This window comes from Musca domestica, unplaced genomic scaffold, assembly GCF_030504385.1.
Source record: "Musca domestica strain aabys unplaced genomic scaffold, Musca_domestica.polishedcontigs.V.1.1 31, whole genome shotgun sequence".
Classification (NCBI taxonomy): Eukaryota; Metazoa; Arthropoda; class Insecta; order Diptera; family Muscidae; genus Musca; species Musca domestica.
Window position 1 is genome coordinate 2,579,782 of NW_026712309.1, and position 23,993 is coordinate 2,603,774.

Genomic DNA, 23,993 nt, shown 5'->3' on the forward strand with positions numbered 1-23,993 from the left:
CAATTTAGCGGACATTAATGTTTGTTTGTCAGCAATGTGCCATTTAAAAAAATCATAGCGCCACACGTACGACAACATCATTGGAAATTATCATCCGTTGATTGGTGGTGGCGATAGTTGGTGATTGCAGTTGTGGTACATGTCTACAAACGATGTCGACCGACGGACAGACAGTGTTGTCTCTCGCGCTTGTCGTCCGAGAGTACCTCAAATGACGGGCAGTGTCTTTCGTTAGACTTCTTAAAATATAAAAATAAACAATATCTCTAATACTTAAGCAAAACGATCACTTAATGCCACATGCAACAAAATGTTACATGCCACAAACAAAGAAACCAACAAACGTACATGAGAGTAAATGTTGCAGACATTATTATTGTCGCCGGGTCTACACCCAATTCTTCGAATATTAAAAGCATTCATTGTCCATCCATCGTTTTATGTCTTTTTGCAGTTGTCAACGTTGTTATTCCCCTCGTCACTCTGTCAGTCAGTCGACCAGGCTGCAATGCCCACTTATTGTGACTTGATTTGTGATTTTTGTGTTTGCCGTTTTGTGTTATTCGTAAAGTGCGCTCGGCATTTAAATTTCATTTCAAAACTTTTATTGGTCATTAGTGTCACTTTGAGCCGTGTAGAATCAGTGCGCGGCAACTATTACCGTTTTTCGTTGTTTTTTTTCCATTTTCCACTGAATAATGACCATTGAAATGATCTCTTTTGTAATATGAGGTCATAACACGACATCATTACATACCGTTTGAAACTATAAAAATGAAATATGTTTGTTCGGTGGTATTAGGGTGTCACATAAATAATTCTTATAGCCTGAAGCTACACCAATGTGATGTTGTTGTGAGGCAACATAACTGTGTACAAATTTGACATCCCATTGGGGTTAAAATACTTAGTTGCGTCAAATATCAAAACAGAAAGACAACATATCAGACGTGAATTAGAAATTAATATCAGGTTATGAATATTGGCTGGGATAACAGTCAAGCATAGGTATTTTGAAAATATTTCTCCAACATATTTTGGATGTTATATTGAGCGTGTCATTCTGTTGGTAACCTGAGGTGAAGACCCTATTCACCATCCGATACTCGATCAAAATGATTGCAATATTTTGTTCTTAAAATGGTAGGGGAGTTTTTGTCACAATTTTAGCCCTTATTGCTGTAAATTGGCAGTATGTGTTCCCATTACGCAAGAAACATCCGTGAATAGAACTGTTATTATAGGTCTGAATTTTTGTATAGTCCCCAAATAACTGTAGCTCCAGGTATTCGGTATTTTGATGAATTGTGTGACACTTCTCAAAAAAAAAAAAAAAAATAGCTCATTCAGGTCCACGACTTCGCATAGTTCCTATATAACGGTACCTCCCGATATTCGGTATTTTGATGATTTTAACGACATTATTCACCGGAATTGTTTAAAAATTCGTATTAAAAGTTCGGAATCGGTATTAAAGCCAATGACGAAAAATTATTTATGCGGGTCTACGTCTCAGTATCGGCCCATATAACATTTAAGCGATATTTTTAGACGGAATTTTTTAACCGTAATTTTTTAAAGAAGTTGAAGTGCACTAAAAGTTTGGCCCGGCAAACTTACTTGTTTAGCACACAAAATGCACAATTTGGTCAGTTTGACAAAACTTTTAATCAAAACTTCATACACCATACAAAACATTCAGATTTTCAACACAAAAAATTGTACCATTCAGTACTTTTCGTACAATTATAGTACACATTTCCATAACCACCTTAATTTCTTAACCGCAGAAACAAATCAGAAACATCTACATCATATTAACAAATTTAGTATTATTTTATACATTTATATTCCACAAACAGTGACATCCAAATCAAATTTCAGAATACCAGATCTTTTCTTCACTCAATACACAATTTAATACCATATAGTACTTTTCAAAAAATGATAGTTCACATTTCCAATAAGCACCTCCCTATCTTAAACACGGACCAACAGTGACTTCATTATCAAATTTTAGAATTCCAGCCTTATCCCTTCACCCAATACCAAATTCAGTACTATTTAGTGGACACACATTTCCCAAACCACCTTCATATCTTAATTTCAGATACCAATGGAGACCTCCATATCAAATTTTAGGATTCCAGCCCAAAATCAAATTTAATACCATTCATTACTTTCCTCACAGTTATAGTACACATTTCCGAAACCATCTTCCTATGTCTTAATACCAAGTGAATACCAATTTTTAGAAATTAGTACTACTTTTCGTGCACTTGTAGTACATATTTACAAAACAACCTCTTTATCCGTTCGCCCTGAACCAAGCTGTTCCACATCTACCATTTTTACAGTTCGCACATTTTCAAAACAACCTTCAAACTTACTTTCCAATATTGATTATCATACAAAATTTCAAGTTATTAGCTCTATCCGTTCACATAATACTAATCGGTATAATTTTAGAAGTTAAGTACCATTTTAGAACTTTTCGTAACGTTAAAATTCGAATTAAAAAAAAAGTGACTCTTATTCCAAATTTCAGAATTCACCCCTCTTTTTATACCCTCAGCTAAATGGCTAAAGAGGGTTTATATAATTTCATACGGCTTAAATGTGCCTCATCGAAATAACGGTTTCAGACCCTACGCCTTTGGGTCAAATCCATTTCAGGACATTGGGAGTCGATCTGTTATAAAAGTGGTAGAGATCAGGCCATTCTCTCTGGTACCTACAAGGGTCAAAGTTTTGAAATACCAAAACGATTATAAAATCCGAAATAAGCATCCGGTTTTCTTTATACTTCACACATCCCATTATTTCTACTAGCTCAAGATATGGAACCCTCAATCCTACTGGAACCCTCCCCACAAAGGGTCAACATATTGAATATATATGAAGCTCATAAAACGCGAAATTAACATCAGATTCCGTTCAGACTTGCTACATCTCAGTATTTCCAACAACACAAGATCTTTTATGAAGACGGTAGAGATCGGACCATTCCTTCTGGTACCTCCCCCACAAAGGGTCAACGTTTTGAATAACCACAACTATTATAAAATCCGAAATAAGCATCCAGTTTTCTTTATACTTCACACATCCCATTCTTTCTACTGACATAAGATTTGTTGTGAATAACGGTCGACTCCTTCTGATACCTTCCCTACAAAAGGTCAACATGTTGAATATGCATGAAACTCATAAAACGTGAAATAAGCATCCGATTCCATTGGTACATCTCAATATTTCCATCAACAAAAGATCTTTTATAGAGATATCAGAAATCGGACCATTTCTTCTGGTACCTCTCCCACAAGGGGTCAATAGCCAAAACATTTATAAAATCCCAAAATAAGCATTCGGTTCTCTTAATATTTCACACCTCCCTTTATTTCTACTAAAACAAGATCTACTGTTATCGGTCCACTGGGTTCAAGAAAAACAAAAAGCTCAAAGAGAGCGAAATACGCATCCAACTCACTTCAAATTTCATACACACAAACATTTTTGCTAACACAAGATCTGTTGCGAACTCCTTCTGGTACCTTACCCACAAAGGGTCACAATTTTGAAAATTTTTTCTGTTATAACTTGCGAAACCAGTCAACGATTACAACTTGCTATATCTAAATATTTCTCTCAACCAGTAACCTGAGATGAATATGGAATTTATGATTTCGTGAAGGATGTATCCAATATAGTTCAAACCCTGGCATTTCGCAATATTTATATCATATTTATTGAAGACCAATACGAAATGGACAAAATTGGCCCTTTCCATCGGAACCTACTCCATAGAGGGTCAACAATTTGAATAATCATAACAGAGGTCTAAATAGATTTAAATAATCGAAGATTGGCTGAGGGTATACATATGTCGGCTAAACCGACTGATACTTTTAACTTTTTTATAGCAGCCCTTATTAGTGCGCGATAGCTCCACCTTAGATTTCCCAGTGCAACTTTCGAAAGATTTTTTAGACCACACGTAATATTAAATTGTCAAAGCCACTACTTCCCTTTTCCACCCAGTTCAAATTACAAAAAGAAATCAGAAAATTCATAAATTATCTAGTTAAGGACAGGCTTCCCTATGGTTCTGTAGAACTACTGGAGAGACGGAGATCCGAAACAATTCGTACTGTAGGACTTTGTTGCTCGTGTCAACTACGACCTTATATGGTAAATGTAAATGAATGCAAAATAAGTTTGGAAAACCCACTTTAAAATTTATGATTTATTGTTGCTGTTTTATTGTTCCATTGCAAATGACAGTTAAAAGCAATTATTGAAATGTATTAACTTTATTTCATTAATTAAATTAAACCAACTCTTAAATGTCAATATTTATAGCTCGAGGAAGTCATGATGTTTGTTTGAACTGTGTATGGCCATGTCACCATGGCAGAAAAGGAATAGGAACACCAACAACAAACCAACAAAAAAAAGAAAAAAAAAACAATCACAACAATAAAACATGGAAATCGCTTGCAAACATGCAAGGCACTAGCAGACAAAAGACTCGAGTGATCGTAAAATTTTTAATTCACCATGAAACTACAACTAAATAAATTGTTAATAATCTACTCGAAGTTTGTTACATTTTGAACCTATGTATGTTGTTTTTCTTCTATCTGCCTTGTACTGTGGCTCACCAGAATATTCGTAATGGTCATTATACGGTAGCCAACAACTAACCGCTTTGACATTTTTATAGCATTTTGATAGTCCCACATGAACCATAAAGCAAATTCAACCCACCAACAGCAGATAGATAGACAGACAGACAGACAGACAGACAGACGAACAAACCGATAGACCGACAGACAATTGCCAACAGGCAATTTGTGTTCTCCACAAATGACCACTAAATCGAAAGTCAAAGAAACGACCACCAAAAACTCTTTTACCCTCGCCACTCCCCCCTTCCCCCTTCACTAGCTGCTATTAACAGATCTTTAAGGGTTATAAATTTTAAACAGTTGCGACCGAGCGCATAATAATCAAGAACGTTAGTCCAAAGCCATGAAACTGTCTCCACTCCATTGGGGTGACATGTCGCCCAGTTGTGTTGTGCTGGACCGAATCAAGCAAACAATCAGACACACATTCATTCCTTTCTTCATTCATATGTAAATGATAATGACGAAATACAATACAAACTATTCAATTCGCAGATTAATAACCCAGCTGTCAATTTATGTAAAAAATGCCAAAGCTATGCATTTCGACAAAGAAGTTATAATTTTCTATAGCATGAAATGAGAGTAAGTTGTTTCAAAAATCAACAACAACAACCACAGCAGCAGCCAAGAGAATGGGTCATCTTAGAAGGGCGGCAAATGAAGAAGTCGGGCTATAAATAGCTGGAAATTAATTTGATTTTTTTTAAACAAAATTACTTTTACTTCTGTTTTGCTGGGGATATTAATGAGCTTCTGTCAACGAGTTAAGGTCAGTTAATATATTCGAGCATAGCTATTCATATTTTAAGTGAAAAGAAGAAAAAATCATCATTGAAGATAATGTCAACATTGAAATTGGAAATGTTTCACCAACTGGCGACATTGGAATCATGAAAAGAAGTGAATATTTGTCCATCATAGCTTGGAGAGTATATTAAGATTATCATTTCATTTGTAACACCTCGAAATGTCCATCCTAGATTCAGCAAGTATATAAAGGGTGTTTTCATAAATTCTTAGTGGTTTTCGCCTCCACTCGATTATTTGTTGGTGGGGATAGCTGAAGTCATTGGTTTACGTGGATACCCCCTCATACGCTTGAAAAGGTGGTCGAAAATGTGACCTTGTCCAAAATAGTTGCGGTGGTGAAATATTTAAATATTAAATGATAAGAAGTTATCTACCAAATAAAAAAAGTTGGATATTTCATAATTTGGCATTTGTATGGAGGGTATATTAATTTTGTCATTCCGTTTGTAACACCTCGAAATACACATTTTAGACCCCACAAAGTATATACATTCTTGATCAGCCATAAATTCTATGTCGATTTAGCGATGTCCGTCCGTCTGTGGAAATCACTCTAGCTTCCGAACGAATTGAAGTAGATTGATAAATTTTGCTCAAATGTGTGATATGTCTGCAGGACTTTTGGTGTTGAAAATGGGCCATGTAGGTCCACGTTATGGTATAGCCCCCACATAACGGTACCTACCGATATTCGGTATTTTGATGATTTCAGCGAATTTATTCACCGGAATTGTTTCAAATTTGGTATTCGAAGTTCGTAATGGATACTACAGCCTGAGACAGACAATTTTCTGTGCAGGTCCACCTCTTCGTAAAGCCCCCATACAGCGGTACCTCCAAATATTCTGTATTAAAATGATTTCAAGGACATTTTTCCCTAGAGTTGTTTCAAATTTGATATTTGAAGTTCGTAATGGCTACTACATTCTACGACAGGAGTTTCCACAGGAGTTTCGGCTCGCTGTTCCACAGAAGCTTCGGCTCGCTGTTCCACAGGGGTTTCGGCTCGCTGTTCCGTATTATAGTCAAACGTTGGTAGTGGAGTAGACGTATTTATATAATCGTTGCTAGGCTAGTTACCTCGCCTCTGTAGCCGACTCGAATAACAAAAACCCGTGCAGCCGAACGAGCCCCGATCCATCTACAAAGTCCAACACATCGGCTGCCGAATCTAGCCCTCAACGAGCTGCCGAACCATTACGAATGTCAATCCGCTCACGAAGACCTGGACTGCTGCTCCCGATTACCTTCTAACCGTCAACAACCCTCATCACCCGAACACCAACATCGTAATTCCTGATCGTCGACAACCGACGACCACAAGTTCCCGATTACCTTCAAATCGTCAACGACAATGAGTTCCCGATTACCGTCAAATCGTCAACAGAACGCATCACCCGAACACAATCATCGTAATTTCTGATCGTCGACAACCGACGAACACAAGTTCCCGATTACCTTAAAATCGTCAACGTAAGCATCACCCGAACGCAACACCGTAATTCCCGATCTTTCCCACAATCAACATCCGACGGTCATCCCCGAGTATCCGATCGCCTTCAAGTCGTCGACTAATCACACCTCACATCAACCACCCGAGTACTCATTGTGTACACCCGACATCATCGTTCTCGATTGTACACGAGTCGTACACCCTCCTGTCTGCGATACGAGTTAACATCAAGTTCCCGATCATCAACTAAGCATCAGTACCTTGAAATCACGAACATCTCCGAAGTCCATTTGCCACCCCATATTCCATATTTATCTTATCGTATTTCAACCCGAGTAGATTGTAATTTAGCATTAAAGATCAATAAAACATCCGATTTTTACCCCCACGAAAGGGAGAATTCTACTCTTATTATTTCATAAGGTTTAGTGGGTCCTTATGGAGACCCTGGATACAGCTGAAGCTTACCTCAGCCGACGAGAAAACCACGTTACACTTACAGCTTTTTTATCTTGGTTATCACAAATCACTATAGCTTCCGAAGGAAATAAATAGCTAGCTAAAATTTTTCTCAGACGTAATCTAGGTCAGTAGCATTTATGGTATCATATCATATAGGTCCAGGTTTGGGATTGCCCCCATATAACTGTACTGGCAGATAAAAAATTTTTTTTTGTTGGTTTATTTAACATTTTAAGCTTAGTTTGCTGTAAATTGACAATTTGTCTTGCCAATATGTATCCTTGCTACGAAACGTCCATATAGGTCCTTGTTTTTGGTGTTGTCCCCATATAATATTAGGGATTATTATGATCTTAGCCACACTTTTTACCGAAATTGTTTCAAATGTTGATGTTGAAGTTGGTAATGAAGACTACCTCTTATAACAGAAATTTGCGTTGTACAGACCCACGTCTTCGTTAAGCCCCATACATCGGTAAATCCCTGTAATCTGTAATTGGATAATTCTAACGACAATGTCGACGGAATTTTTCAAAGCTTGTATTTGGGTTTGATGAAAGTTACTATCTTCTCTGAAAGAAACCAGTAAGGAAAGGGGGCAAAGTCGGGCGGAACTGACTTTATGATACACTACACCAATTTGTATATTTAGTAGAGCATCCATAACAAAATACGTTATTATGGGGAAATTTATGATGGGGTTTTAAATGCGTATTATGGCCTTGATGCAGTTATAATTTAAAGCCGACAGGAACTAACAAATCGATTTCTAATAAATTTGACGGACTAAACCGATATTCATCACAATCACTTCTTAGGCACAATAAATATGAAATCGGATGAACGGATGGGAGCTATATCCAAATCCGAATATTATTGCGAAAATATTCAGGAGAGTGTATTAAAGCCTTGGGCACGCAAACATTTTGGCCGCAAACCTTGGACATTCCAACAGAACCCAGCACCATCGCACTCAGCAAGCGCCATAAAAGAATGGCTACAAAATGAGGTTCCTCGCTTCATCTCCAGTGAACTATGGTCACTAAAATCTCCGGATACCAATCCGTTGGACTATTGTGTCTGGAGTATTTTGGAAAACAAGGTTAGCACTAAAAATACCAAAGTGTCGATCACCTCAAGCAAGCGCTTCGCCGGGCCAATGGGCCAAAATACCGCAGAGCAACATTTGGGCAGCGTGTGACGGTTTCATTGGCCGTTTGAGGGCCATAATCCATGCCAAAGGTTACCAATTCGAAAAAATCTAAACTTATTCTAAAATTTGATACTATTTCCGACAGTTTTTGCTTTGATTCAATAAAATTTAAAAATTATGGCGTTTGACTTTGTAGCAGTTTTGTTATCTCACCCTGTATTGGCCGTTTTCGCATCTGACCTAGCACTAATGCAAATACTAGGATTTGCAGAGTTCTGTGCAGTAAAATATTTTTTGTGACCTTTTGTGGGGGAGATACCAGAAAGGGTGGACCGATATTGCCCATCTCCGAACTTGATCTAAGTTTGACAAAATTATTACGATATACCAAGTTTGGGTCAATTTTGGGTCAGACGGACATCCCTAGATTGACTCCAAAAGTACTGAAATAGATTTGGTCCAAATAGACCCAGGGTCTAAAACAGTTAATTCGATAAGGCGCGGTTTGGCCGTATATACCCTCTGTAGCCATATGGCTCAGGACATGAAAATCTTACTCAAGCGGATCTAAGGTGTCTACATCGAGTTCTCTTCATTGACAAAACTCCAAACCATGGTAACAGATATAAATAAGTACTAGCCGGAGTAAAGTAAAGAGTTAAACCTACTTGTGGTAGGGAGGGACACAAGCACTTTGAGGGACTCAGAGGCTGACATCCTTGCAAATGGTTACTTTTCTGAAGTTGAATGTACATTCCACATGGCAAATGGGTCCTCCGGAAATGGTTTTGAAATATATTCCCAGGCCCAAGAATCGTGACTTCGGAAAGTTCCATTGCAGCCATTGACTTTGAAAAGAATAGTTTCAATCACAGAAAAGCAAACACGTCTTGCCACAGTTCATCCTGTCCCACAAGTTGCCCCGGAAGATATGAAAGCAGCGAACTTGATTGAACTGCCTGCGACAGGTCGATCATTTTCTGCTGATCGAGCAGAATATGAGCCACCAACATGGCTCATATTCTTTGTATGTAACCCATAGACCTCTATCCATTTTAAAACATCTATCGTAAATTTTGCGAAGCATAATACAAAATATATGAGGCTCAGAAATTTTCACTGAGAAAAAATTGGGGCTCTAAAATATAGACCCATGTACCTAAAATCACAGTTAAAAGAAAACAAAATATAAAAATAATGAAAATTGAAGGGAAATTGTTGGAATGTACAAAATATCGCATAATACGTTCGCCAAGAAAATACTACAAATCCTGCCGAATAATTCGGGACGGTACCTCGAAGTAGGTTTTCTTAATAAACAATAATTTTCAGAATAAAATCCTATAAGCTCTTAATTCTCTAAAATTATCGCTCCTTACCCCACCCCATATCTTTTGTAATCAAGTCCAACGCTGCGCTCCAGTTCACAAACATGTTCAAACATAAATTTAATACTTCAATTTTACTGACAATTTGGCTCTAATGGCAATTAGTGTTGCCATTAACGAGTTATTGTCAATAACATTGTTGTTGCTGTTGTTTGCGGCTGGTGCTGTTACACATATTCAACCCATTGCCATTTGTTGTTGCCAATAAAATTCAATCAAACAACTGCAAATCAATAACATGACAACATTTTACAAATACTTTTCAAGCCGCACACATTTATTTCCGGACATGTGCCGCAGCCAGAGAGCAGCCGCCGCCACCGACAATGTTAAAAGTCTTTGTGCACCGACCGCTCTAGACCACAAACGCAACAACTTTTTCTTAACGATTTGGAGTTTTTTTTTTTTCGAATTCATTTATTGCATATTTTTCTTTGGCGTTGTTTGGTTTTTTTCTTTCGGTGTTCGCATTGATGCCTTTGCTCTTTCATATGAATTGTAAATGTTTTTATTTTGTTGGAAATAGCCGCTATTGCAAAAAATAAGTAAAAAAAACAATAAAAAGAAGCAGGAGCAGAAGGGGGCATCCGAAAGAAAGAAAGATTGGCCTCAGCTAAAAGCAATAAATGAACGAAATGAAAACATGTTTTACAAGATCTATAATCAATTGGCTTTTAATATAGATGACGTTAAATGGATGCGCTAATATTTATCTCTCTCAGGAATTGCACAATGGGTTGGAAAAGACCTAAATGCATTAACATCATTAAAAATTTCACCGGCAATGTATTATATTAAAATTTGAATACAATAATGTTTTTTGAACCATGAACATCGGGACGCCTTTTTTTCTCTATTCCTGTGTGGACAGTTTTGCAAGGATGCTTTCGACATCCTGGGAACACAAACTGCCAATTTACAGAAAGTGGAGATAAATCAGGCTGTGAGGTTGCATGGAGAGCTATACCAATACATTACAAATTTTATCATCCTATATCACGGAAGCTGCAGTGATTTCCACAGGTGAAAAGACGGACAAACATACAAACGGACGGACATGTCTAAATTAAATTGTATTGAATAAAAACAAAAAATGTCGGAAATAGCATCAAATTTTAGAATAAGTATAGATTTGTTCGAATTGATCGCCTTTGGCAAGAAACCGTCACACGCTGCCCGAATGTTGGTCTGCGGTATTTTGGCCCATTCCCGGCGAAGCGTTTGCTTGAGGTGATCGACACTTTAGTAATTTTTTAGTACCAACCTTGCTTTCCAAAATACTGCAGGCACAATAGTCCAACGGATTGGTACCCGGAGATTTAGGTGGCCATTGTGCACTGGAAATGATGCGAGGAACCTCATTTTGTAACCATTCTTGGATGGCGCGTGCTGAGTGCGATGCTACTGAGTCCAGTTGGAATGTCCAAGGTCTGGCATTTATTCTGATGCCACGGTCGATTAATACGAGCGGAGAGTGACCATCGAGTGACTGGCGGCCCACACCATCACCGCTTGAGTTCTGGTGGCCAACTGAAGGTGCACATTTTCAGCTTACCTCTTTGACAAGAAAACACGATAATTTTGTTTGTTTACAAACTGCTGGACAACGAGAAATGTAAATGTCCGTAAATGTAAATGTCAAATGTATATTATGTCCGCAAGACTTTTGGTATCAAAAATGGGCTACGTATTTTTGGTTTCCTAAAACAGAAAATGTGTAGGTCCACGTCTTCGTATAGCCCCCATATGAAGGTACCTCACGATATTCGGTATTTTGATGATTTTAGCCACATTATTCCCCATTTTTTTATAGTTTCGCATTTGAATATTGTAAAGGCTTATGACAAAAGTTGCCTATGTAGGTAAACGTCATCATATAGACCCCAATATAACGGCTACTTCGGTAACATTTTAACAGAATTTTTAACGGATTTTATTTTTTGGAAAATTGCCAAATTCGTTCCAAAAGGTAGGGGGTATTTTAAAATCGGCCCGGCCATTCTACCGTTCATCTGCCCAAAAAGGAAGTAAATAGCATCCTTGTATACTTTTAATAAAAACGCTTTATCTGAGGCTAAATATGAGTCACCAGTGAGCTCCATGCAAACTCTGGAAAAATATTTATATAAAAAAGCTAAGAAGAATCAGTCGATTTAGCCGACAGATGTTTACCCTCAGCCAATGTTCGATTATTTAAACATATTTTAACTCTTGTTATAATCATTCAAATGGAGTAGGTTCCGAAGGAATGGGCCGAAATTGTCCATTTCGTACCGGACCTTAATTAATATGATATTATATATTGCGACGTGCCATGTTTGGACTATATTGGTTATTCCCTTTCAATTTATATGCAATAATTTTTAGAAAATTTGAAAATGTGACTGAGGTACCAAGTCGTATGGTATAGTATTCAATTTTCATACTTCAACTAATACAGATAAAAATATTGACATGGGCAAAATTACAAGAAAATCGAACATTTATATCCAATTCTATGCGAAACCATAAATTCCATATTAATATCAGGTTTCTGGTTATTCCGCTTCCTTGAGCGTTTTGTTTTTCTAAATCTTGAACCCTTTGTGGGGGAGGTACCAGAAAAAATGATCTGATCTTTACCATCTTTATAACAGATCTTGTGTTGATAAAAATATTGAGATTTAGCAAGTCTAAATGGAATCGGATGTTAATTTGGCTTTTTATGAGCTACTACATGGATATTCAAAATTTTGACCCTTTTGTGGGGAGGTACAGAAAGGAGTGGACCGGTATAGCCCATCTCCGAACACGATCTGAGTTTGACAAAAATTATTACGATGTACCAAGTTTGGACCAAATCGGATACTCACTTCGAGAGTTATCGTGCACACCGAGCCAGCTAGACAAACAAACAGACAGACGAACGGACGGAAATCACCTGATCGACTCCAAACGTCTTGAAACGGATTTCGTCCAAAGAGACTTAGGGTCTAAAGTCGTTATTTCGACTATGCACGTTTTGGCCGTATCAAAAAATATACGGGTTGCCCATATTCGACGGACCCATCTGGCAACGCCATAACTATTGACAGAGATGTCACATCGCTTAATGACATACCGCGTTTGAAGCGTCAGTCCAAACAGATTTTTACCATAAACCAATACACGCCACGCGAGCGCACTGAAATAGTTGAAATTTACATTCAACAGAAGAAGTCAATTGTGAAAACTCAACGTGCTTTTAAAACATTAAAAAATGTGAGAAGTGCGCCTTCTAAGAACATCATTAAGCGTTTATACGAAAAATTTTCAACTGGTAAGGCTCTTTCTAATCCGAAGAGGCCATATAAAAGTCGACCGAGAATATCGCTGCCGTACGAGCCAGTGTTGAGAGGTCCCCAAGAACATCCCAAAAACGCCATTCTCAGCAGTTGGGCATGGCTCGGTCCACTTTACAACGGTTTATTCGCATTGATTTGCATTTGTTCCCGTACAAAATTCAATTGACGCAAAGAATGTTGCCTGCGGACAAGCCATAAAGACAAGCTACAAATATGGGTCCGTCGAATATGGGCAAACATGTACCTGTACTTCTCTTTCAAAAGTTCTAAATTTTGAATAATAATGCCTCTAAAGGCGGAAAATCAATGTGATATTTTCATTAAACTTCGCTCATCCCAAAATGGTTATGTTCACTCCTTCTAGTGGTAGAAAAAAATAAAATCTCGCAAAAAAATGGCAGAAAAATTCTTGTACCTCAACCAAAATTTCTAAGTTTCAAATACCAATAACTCTCATAAAATGTGAAATCAGTGTATGATTTTCCTCAAGCTTGGCATATTCCAATTAAGGAACAATAGATCTCGCATGAAGATGTGATATTGTGGTCCAAACAACAATGGTTCGAAATTAATCTGGAAATTTTTTCAAAGTTCGGACATTGCAATATTTCTATTAACACCAGGTATAGGGTAAAGATTAGATATGAAAGTCCATTCATTTTGGAATATCTCTCAAAAATGGTATACATAAATGGTAAAATCCCAATAGCATATATCTTTCAGAATGCAGTGTGAAACTTTCTAATTTGTGTTTGGTAAAACCTTTGCTATAGTGCAGCAACTTATTGCGTATTTAGCAAATCCATTCATTTTACATTCAGCTTGCAAGCATTGTTCTTGTCGTTGTTGGTACTTAGTGTGGCGTTCAAAGAGATAATACGCCTTGCAGGAAAATAAAATAAAAATAAACCGAAAAGAAAGGCTTACACAAAAAATTAAAAAAAAAATAAATAAAGAGCAAACTACAAGAGTGCTAAGCCAAGCAGAGCGTTCATACAAAAGCAAAGTGATTTATATTGGCAATTTTATTGCGTTAATATATTGCAATTTCCACCAAGCGTGGCATGAATTCACACTAACTACTGATACAGATACTTGTAAAGATCTGCACTTCTGCCTGTTGACCGGACCGCATTTTGCCACAAATGGTAGCGGCAGACACTGGCTCACTTCGAAACAGATCTAGGAAAGCAAAAAAAAGAAAACAGATCACGCACAAATCGATATCTGAACGGATGGCAATAGGAATTTTACCGGCAAAACTAAACGAGTAGAAATTGGAATGTATCTCCAGAAGCTTGGGAAGAAGCTTTAAATGGTATTTGCCAGAAGTTTAACTAGTCGGTCTGTCCGCCCGTCCGTCCTTTGGCCAAACGATAGGTATATCTCACAATAAAACAGCAGCATCAATTGCAACAAATTCTTTGATTAATTTACGATCAATTGCAGAGCCACAAATATCCCATCCGGCAAGATTTTTGTACAATTTGTCGTAACTTCAGTGTGGTAGTAGTCTTACCGTACCCTACAAAAGCAACAGCTGAAGTTGTAGCGTTCGTTTTTCTCCTTCGTCTTTTTTGTACAAACTGATGTTATTGCAACCGGCGGATAATGATGCAGCGGATGATTTGGCTTTGACTCCCAGCATTATTATTGTCATCGGCAACAATGATGAGGATGTTGACTAAATGAATGCATGTTCCTCCGATGTGTCATATCAGCTGCCGCTCCGACAACAACAAACATCCTCCTCACTATATCTAAGCCATGTTTGCGGTTGTTGTCGTTGAAGATGATACTCCCCTCCTGGTAACCTGATGACTGATGCACTAAAAACTGCATTCCAATTATTAAACCAGATTCCAAAGACATTTCGGACCATTCGCTTGCTCGCTCTTTTTTTCCTTTCGTTTCGTTTGTTCTTTCCCAGCGATCACAAAAAAAAACGCTTCGAGCAAGAATTTAATATTGCGAAAAAATGTAACAACTTCAATAGTTGCAGTCGCTAACTGGCCGGTATGCTCGATGGCTGGCCGGCGACGAATGTGTATAATCGCATTTAATAAATTGATATTTATTCATTGATTGGGTATTAATTTGTCAATGTGTCATGTCATCAAAGAAAAAGAGAAGATATGTTTATGTCCGCCACAACGGTAATGGAACGTTCAAAATGGGAATTGTTGTTAAAGGTCGAGGAAGGGGAATGCATAAAAAACTTACCTCCTTGGCTGGCAGAGGGTCAGGCCCAAGTCCATTCTGAAAGAGAGATAAAACAGGGAGTTAGTGAAGAAGAGAAAGAATATTTTAGGACCGAAGTGAAGACAGAAGAAAACCTAAATTTTGAGTTAGAGTTAACCCAAAAATAATTAAAAAACAAATAAAGGATATAGTCGTGCGGAGCCGACCCTGTGATACCTTACAACAATACCATATGTTGGAGGCCCCCTTATGTCCAAATCAATTTAGAAGATTTAGATTTTGATATAATGCCATAGAGGCCTGTTCAAATGTTACCCTTAGGTTTTTGGGCATTAGACAAATATTTACGCACTACGACATGCTGTTGTTGTCATACGAAAGTTATGTTCCATTTTAAAGCTACATATAATCCAATGGTTTTCAATTGTGTCCTGTAGAGCGATTGCAAAATCAGGAAAATTTTATTTTTGGTCTATTCCAACCCCTAAATATACATTTTCAAGACAATAGGATTTAATTCTGACCCTAACCCTACCCTTATAAAAAATTTCGTGAGCATCGGACGACCACTGCGACCTGTACATAATACAATCAGTACATAGGAGGGCGGTTCGGAAATTTCTTAGCCTATTAATGAAAGAGAATAGTTTATTTTTCAAAAATATTTTTATTTTGTAATTTACAGGGTGAAATAAAAATACTGCAACAAAGTCGAACGCCAAAATTTTTTCCTTTTTTTTAATTTTATTGAATGAAAGAAAAAAATTTCGGAAATAGCATCAAATTTTAAAATAAGTTTAGATTTGTCGAATTGGTCAACTTTGGCACAAATTATGGCCTTCAAACGGCCAATGAAACCGTCACACCATATCCAAATGTTGCTCTGCGGCGAAGCGCTTGCTTGAGGTGATCGGACATTTGGTATTTTTAGTGCCACCCTTGCTTTTTAAAATACTCCAGACACAATAATTCAACGGATTTATATCCAGAGATTTTAGTGGCCATTGTTCACTGGAAATGAAGCGAGGAACCTCATCGTGCTGAGTGCGATGGTGCAGAGTCCTGTTGGAATGTCCACGGTCTTCGGCCAGAATGTTTGCATCCCCAAGGCTTTAGTACATACTCCAGAATATTTTTCGTCCTAATATTCGGCATTTATCTGATGCCACGATCGATTAATACGAGCGAAGAGCGACCATTGACTGTTACGGCGGCCCCAGCAACTCTTTAGCTCTTTTGGGTCTATTTTCTTTCCGTTCGGTGTAAGTTCCTGCACTTTTTGGAATTTCAATGGCTTTACCCCGAGATCATTTTTCAATATTTGCCGAAAAAGAAAAACATAAAGAAATCAAACTATTACACTTGAAATCCTCACCAAAATGCTTTTGTACGCTTGTAGACAATATAATGAGCTGTCACTGGAATAATTTTAACAGCTGTCGCACGAGTGCTTAGAAATGACAAGAGTCTGAAGTTGGTTGCAGTTTTTTCATCTCACCCTGTATATCAATTGGAAGGGCCAAAATGAGCCACATTGAATTAAAGGTTCGCGACCCCTAGCTTTAGCTATGACCGACTTTCAATCCGGCCGACTTATACCCTCAGCCATATGGCTGTAGATAGTATATATCTTGCGATATGCCAAAAACGTGCCTAATTAAAATAACTGTTTTTGACCCTAGGTCTCTTTGGAACAATTTCGTTGCAGGATATTTGGTTTCGATCAAGGGGTGTCCGTCCATCCGATTTGATCAAAGCTTGGTACAATATTATTATCAAACTTAGTTTGAGTTCGGAAATTAACAATGTCGACCCACTCCATTAAGTACCTCCCCAATAAGGGTCAAAATTGAATATTTATAACACTTATAAAATGTGCAATAAGAGTACGATTGTCTTCAAATTTCACACATCTCAATTTTTTTACAAACACAAGATGTGGTATGCAGAACGAATGGGACAGACCACTCCCTTCCCAAAACATGTCAAAATTATGAGTAACCATGAAACTCATGAAACGCGACCTGAAGGTAGAATATAGAATATATCGGCCCACTCCATCCAGTACTTCTCACAATAAGGGTCAAAATTTTAAATAATTAAAACCTTCGAATGTGCTAAAGAAGCATTCAATTCCCTTAAATTTTTACACATTCCAATATTTTTACAAACGCAAGATCCGCTACGAAGATGGGATCGGCAGGAATAAGTAGTATTGAAATTGGATTGGCCACATTAAGGTATAGCTCCAAGCAATTATAAATCTAGTTTAGGCCAACCAATTTTCAAAATGTCCCAGGATTTCGATGAATTTCTCGACAAAATTAGCTATAATTTACCATATAAGGTTTTCAAAGGATATAATCCGTCCTGCTGAAATGAGCTATTTGGTAGAAATTGTATTTGTATGGTTTTGAAATTTATAATTTTGAAATCCTTATGAGTAAACCAGTAAAGAAAGTCTTCAAGTCGGGCGGGGCCGACTTTATGATACCCTACACCACTTTGCTAATTAAGTAGAGCTCCACATAACAATTAAAAGTTTTTATGGGAGAATTCAATCATACACGCTATGATTTGCCGAAGCATTTGTATCTTTTAAATTCTGAATTGTATTGCCCATTTGGTGCACAATTAATTTGAAATCGAATAAAGATATATATATGGAAGCTATATCCAAATCTGAACCGATCTCGATAAAATTTGGCAAAGATATTTCTGAGCTGTATTTGATATATTTCCCTGAATATTGTTGTTACGGAGTGCATATTACCTTTGTGGCTAACAAATATAACAAGTCGGATGAATAATATATATGGAAGCTATAGCTATATCTGAACCGATCTTCACAAAATTTGACATACTAGCTTCTAGACTCAATTCGGTCGTAAGTGCCAAATTCCATCCCATTTGGACAAATATTAGACGTTTGGTGCACAATCAAAGGTAAATCGGACAAAGCTATATATATGGGAGCTATATCCAAATCTGAACCGATCTCGATAAAATTTAGCAAATGTATTTCTGAGCTTTATTTGATATATTTCCCCAAATATTGTTGTTGCATAGTGCATATTACGGCGGCGGTGGACAAAAATAACAAATCGGATGAACAATATATATGGGAGCTATAGCTATATCTGAACCGATTCAAATTTGGCATACATATTTTCAGGCCTAATTTGGGTGTATATGCAAAATTCCATACAATTCGGGCTGATATTACACGTTTGGTGCACAATTAAAGGCAAATCGGACGAAGATATATATGGGAGCTATATCGAAATTTTGACCGATTATCTCCAATTTCAATAGGGTTCGTCCTTAGGCCAAACAAAAGATCTTTGCAAAATTTCATCTGGATCGGGCAATAAATGCGACCTGTACTTTGTTTACAAAAATACATGGACAGACGGACGGACGGACATGCATAAATCGACTCAGAATGTGATTCTATGCAGATCATCAAAAGGAACTATGGGTCTATCTCGTTTCCTTCTGCCTGTTACAAACAAATGCACAAAGACATAATACCCTGACCACCTTGTGGTGTAGGGTATAAAAACATATTTGCAAGATATCCTGACTTTGAGTCCAAAGGCTGGATTTTTGATCAAGTAAATATGAAATGAATAACGTTTCCTTTATAAAATATTTCATTCGTTTTCATTTGACATTTTCAAAGAGCAACAAGTAAAAAAGCAGCTAAGTTCTGCCGGGCCGAACTTTTTATAGAAGAAACTTGAAAAATTTTCGTCGGAAAATACCGCTCAAATGAAACCCGTTATATGGTGACTTTACGAAGTCGTGGTGCTGCACAAGTAATTTGTTCCATAGGCTATAGTGACTATTCCGAACTTTATATACCAAATTTGAAACAATTCCGGTGAATATCGTCGCAAAAATCATCAAAATATCGAACATCGGGAGGAACCGTTATCTAGGGGATATATAGACCTATATAGACAATTCCCTGCCAGGGAATGTACTCACAAACAACTCCTTGTGTAGAATTTCAGACAATTACATCAAAAAATGTGGCTAAAACCATCAAAATACCGTTATATGGGGGGCTTACGAAATCGTGAACCGATACAGATAATTCTATCCTAGGGGATAAAGTACTCAAAAGGACCTCCTTGTGCGAATTTTCAGAAAATGTATTTGATAAATGTGGCTAAAATAATCAATTCCGAATATCGGGGGTACCGTTATAAGGGGGCTATACGATATCGTGGACCGATATAGCCCATCTTCGAACTGGACCTGCCTGCAGACAAAAGACAGGTCTGTGCAAAATTATAGCTTCCTATCTTAATTTGTTATTACATCAAACGGACGGACAGGACTAAATCGTCTTAGAATATTACGCTGATCAGGAATATATATACTTTATTGGGTCTATAATTATTATTTCGATAAATTACAAACGGAATGACGAACTTAATATACCCTACATACCATGTATGGTGGAGGATATAAAAATAGAGCGCCAGGATTGGGAAATATATTGGTAACATCCAATTTGTATGGTTGTAATGTTTTCAGTCGGTATGACAAAATCAATGCGCCTATATATATTATTTGTGGTTATTTCGATGAGAGTCAAACGGAATGACAAAATTGATATACCCTTCAACTCGGGACTAAAGCATTTCTAATCGAATGGCAATTCTCAAGGGATGGTGTAAATGCTCCAATTATGAAAATAAGCAAATGAAAATAATTTGTCGATTGGGTTCAATACCAGAATTTGTTCAATAAGTCATGCTGGAGTTGACATCGGAGTCCGGTCAAAAACACTCACAAATCCATTGTCCTACTTATGAAAATATCTCGGATTATACAAAATGTTTGAATTTGGCTATTTGTTGACATTTTTTTTAAAAACTTCGATTGAGTAACTTACGCTTTGTGTTCCCATTTGAAATAGCCTCTATTTTCTTAATTTTCACATTTTCCAAGAGTCGTCGAAATGTGTTCCACTGATATAGCTTATTTTGTATTTAATTTATTTCAAACGATTTTGTTCAGATTTTATGTATTTTGATGATATTTCAATTCTATTTCCTTTATTTTTCAATTTGAAGTTTTTCAAATTTTTGATATATTTATTTGAAAATAAAAATCAAAGCCTTCTTTCAAACAGAAATTGTGTTGACAGAGGCTTTGCCAAAATATATTCGTAATAGATAAAGTGGCATATTTTTCTTATCCAGTTCTTCCGTCGAAGAAAATTGGATGTAAATTCGCAGAAATTGGATGTAAATATTATAGAAAGCAAAATTATTTTGATTTTGAAATCTAAAACATTGGGTGAAATAACTTTGAGAATATAGTATTACCCTCACATTAATACCCACATGACAACATAAGGCCTCATTGAAATAAATGCCTTAGACCCTAGGTCTCTTTGGACCAAATTCGTTTCGGGACATTTCGAGTCCAGTCTATCTGACTGTCTGGCTGGTGTGCAATTAACTGTAATGAATTTAATGTCGATTCGACTAAAAATGAGGGATAACAATCCTCTACCAGTATTGCAGCAAACAAGAAGTGATATTGTATTTATACTTGTCCTAGGCAAAAAAATTTCAACCATTCAACAACTAAGTCTTAAATGACCTATCAGACTAATATTTTAGTTTTCTGTATTAGATTGCAGGGTGAGATAAAAAAACTGCAACAAAGTCAAACGCCATAATTTTTTGATTTTTTTAAATTTTATTAAATGAAAGCAAAATATGTCGCAAATTGCATCAAATGTTAGAATAAGTTTAGATTTGTTCGAATTGGTCACCTTTGGCACGAAACGGCCAACGAAACCTTCACACACTGTCCGAATATTACTCTGCGGTATTTTAGTGATCGACACTTTAGTATTTTTTAGTGCCAAACTTGTTTTCCAAAATACTCCAGACACAATAGTCCAACGGATTGGTACACGGAGATTTTGAAAGCCATTGTGCGCTGAAGTTGAAGCGAGAAACCTTATTTTCTAACCATTCTTGGATGGCGCGTGTTGAGTGCGAAAGTGCTGAGTCCTGTTGGAATGTCCAAGGTCTGCGGCCAAAATGTTTGCGTGCCCAAGGCTTTAATACACCCTTCTGAATATTTTCGCAATAATATTCGGCATTTATTTTAACGTATTTGATTAATGCGAGCGGAGATCGACCATCGGCTGTTATGGCGGCCCACACCATCACCATGGCCGGGGCTTGAGTACGGATGGCCAACCGAAGGTGCACATTTTCAGCTGGCTTCCTTGGCAAGTAAACACGATAATTTTGTTTGTTTACAAACTGCTGGACAACGAATGTTTTCTCATCGGAGAAACCCAAATTCGGCAGTTCACTACTTTCGGCCAAGGGAAGCAACTCTTAAGCTCTTTTGAGTTTATTTTCTTTTTGTTTCGGTGTAAGTTCTTGCACTTTTTGGAATTTCAATGGCTTTACCCCGAGCTGATTTTTCAATATTTGCCGAATGGAATATTGCGATATGTTCAGTTCACGAGTGATTTTTCGGCCACTGCGACGCGGGTTTCGATCAAGTCGCTTCTTTACTTTTCGAACCATTTCTGTTTTCTTCCGTCCACTTCCTTGTCGTCAGTCTACGCTACCAGTATCACGGTACAAGACACAAAAGATTTATTCACATTTATATGCTGGAGTGCTCTAGCGATAGCCACTTGTGGTTTTCGAACCAAATATAAAAAATTAGACTATTACGCTTGAATTCCATCACGAATGACTTTTTTCTGGAAAATTCTCACCAAAATGCTTTTGTATGCTTCTAAACAATATAATGAGCTGTCACTGGAATAATTTTAACAGCTGTCGGACGAGTGGCTTAGAAATGACAGCAGTCTGAAGTTGGTTGTAGTTTTTTCATCTCACCCTGTATATTCTTTCTGGACTTTTATACCTTCTAAAAGGCGTGAAAATATTTGTTCGGAAATAAATGCAACATGCTTGTTTTACTCCCATATTTTAGCAAGAACTACAAAATATAAAATAAAAAAATTTAATCTGAAAAATTGATCAAAATTTTTGAAAATATTTTCGATTAAGTATTTACTTCTTGCATGGTACAATGAAAGAGCTCCCATCTGATTGCAATTTTTTTCTAAGTGTGGCCGACTTCTGCCATGTGTATGTATTTGTTGTTTTGAAAAATAAAAACAAAATATTTTCAAAATCAATATTGGAAGAAACTTAAATTAAGGAGCGCGCATTAATTATATTAACCAGATTTGCCATGGAATTGAAAGATTGAACACTTCGGAACATATTTCTGAGAGAACATCCAGGCATTTCGTTCATCTTTCGGGCTATTTGACTCATTTTAGAAATGAACAAAAAATACCAAATAATTAAAAGCAACTTGTTGCCTATAAATTTGAATAATTTTGACAGAAAGCGGGCATAGAATCAGGGCTGTATTTCTGTAGTTTTACGAAGCTGTTCTACCTCCTTATAGTACCATGACTTCTTGAAAACTATTTACTTCTTTTGACATATCCATGATAAAATAAGACATTAGGATGCTTGATTGTAAGTAGTTACTGTGGCCAAATATAGTTAACATCCCATTATTGGGTAATGATTTGCGGGATTTTAGCATTTTATTTTTATTTTTAGTATTATCGATTATTAAAGACTGGTCCTTTAGAACTGAACTTGAATCAGACACAAAGTATTATATACTTTGTTTTAAACCTTAGAAGGATAATATTTATGTCTGAATTTGTCTCAAATATAATCTTGTTACTCTATCATATACTTTACTTGCAAAAAATATTTATACCCTACAACACTATGTGTTGGGGGTATTATAAGTTTGATTGGACCAAAAATTATGTAACACCTCGAAATATTGGTTTCCCACATAGGAAAGTATATATGGATCATCCTAGCTCGCCGAGCTGAGTCGATCTAGCTATGTATGTCCGTCCGTCCGTCTGTCCGTCTGTCCATGTTAATTTGTAATCACTCTATAGGTCGCAATTATGGCCTGATCTTCACGAAATTTGGAATGGAGGTCGGGGTCGGGCCAGAATAGAACCCTATTTCTTTTTGAGATGATCGCCAAATGTTTAGGGGTTGAAATGGACCAAATACTGAAAAAATGTCGGATTTTGCAGTAGCTATACAGGTCGCAATTATAGACCAATCGACGCGGAATTTCGCATGTAGCTAGAGTTTAGGACGGGGAAGAAGCCTACCAATTTAGGTGGTCATCGGATAATATTTAGCGGGTAAAATAGACCATATCTTTTGTGTTGAAAAAATTCAAAATTTTTCAATAAAACGCGAATATTTTAAATCCCGGCGAAATCACAAAGCCATGACAAGGTTACTTCTGATCTTTACATTGATGTTAACATCCAACAAATCGGATATATAGCAAAATATGTGCGATATATATGTCTATCAAAGAAGATATGCATGAAAGATCTCATATATTTCGAGAACGGCTGAACTGATTTCGACAGTTCTCATTAATTCAGAA

The 23,993-nt window shown here is 37.0% G+C and overlaps 1 protein-coding gene across 1 annotated transcript in view; it reads right to left on the reverse strand.

The window, feature by feature from the left end:
- LOC101887621 (Krueppel-like factor luna) overlaps positions 1-20,530 on the reverse strand; it is a 251,945-nt gene extending 231,415 nt beyond the window's left edge. Inside the window, exons 1-2 of the mRNA XM_059125010.1 lie at positions 20,392-20,530; positions 15,504-15,539 (exon numbers count right to left, since the gene is read on the reverse strand). Coding sequence (XP_058980993.1) covers positions 15,504-15,539; positions 20,392-20,406 — 51 coding nt within the window. The 5' untranslated portion in view covers positions 20,407-20,530. The remainder of the gene's footprint in view (positions 1-15,503; positions 15,540-20,391) is intronic.
- Positions 20,531-23,993: the final 3,463 nt, after the last annotated feature.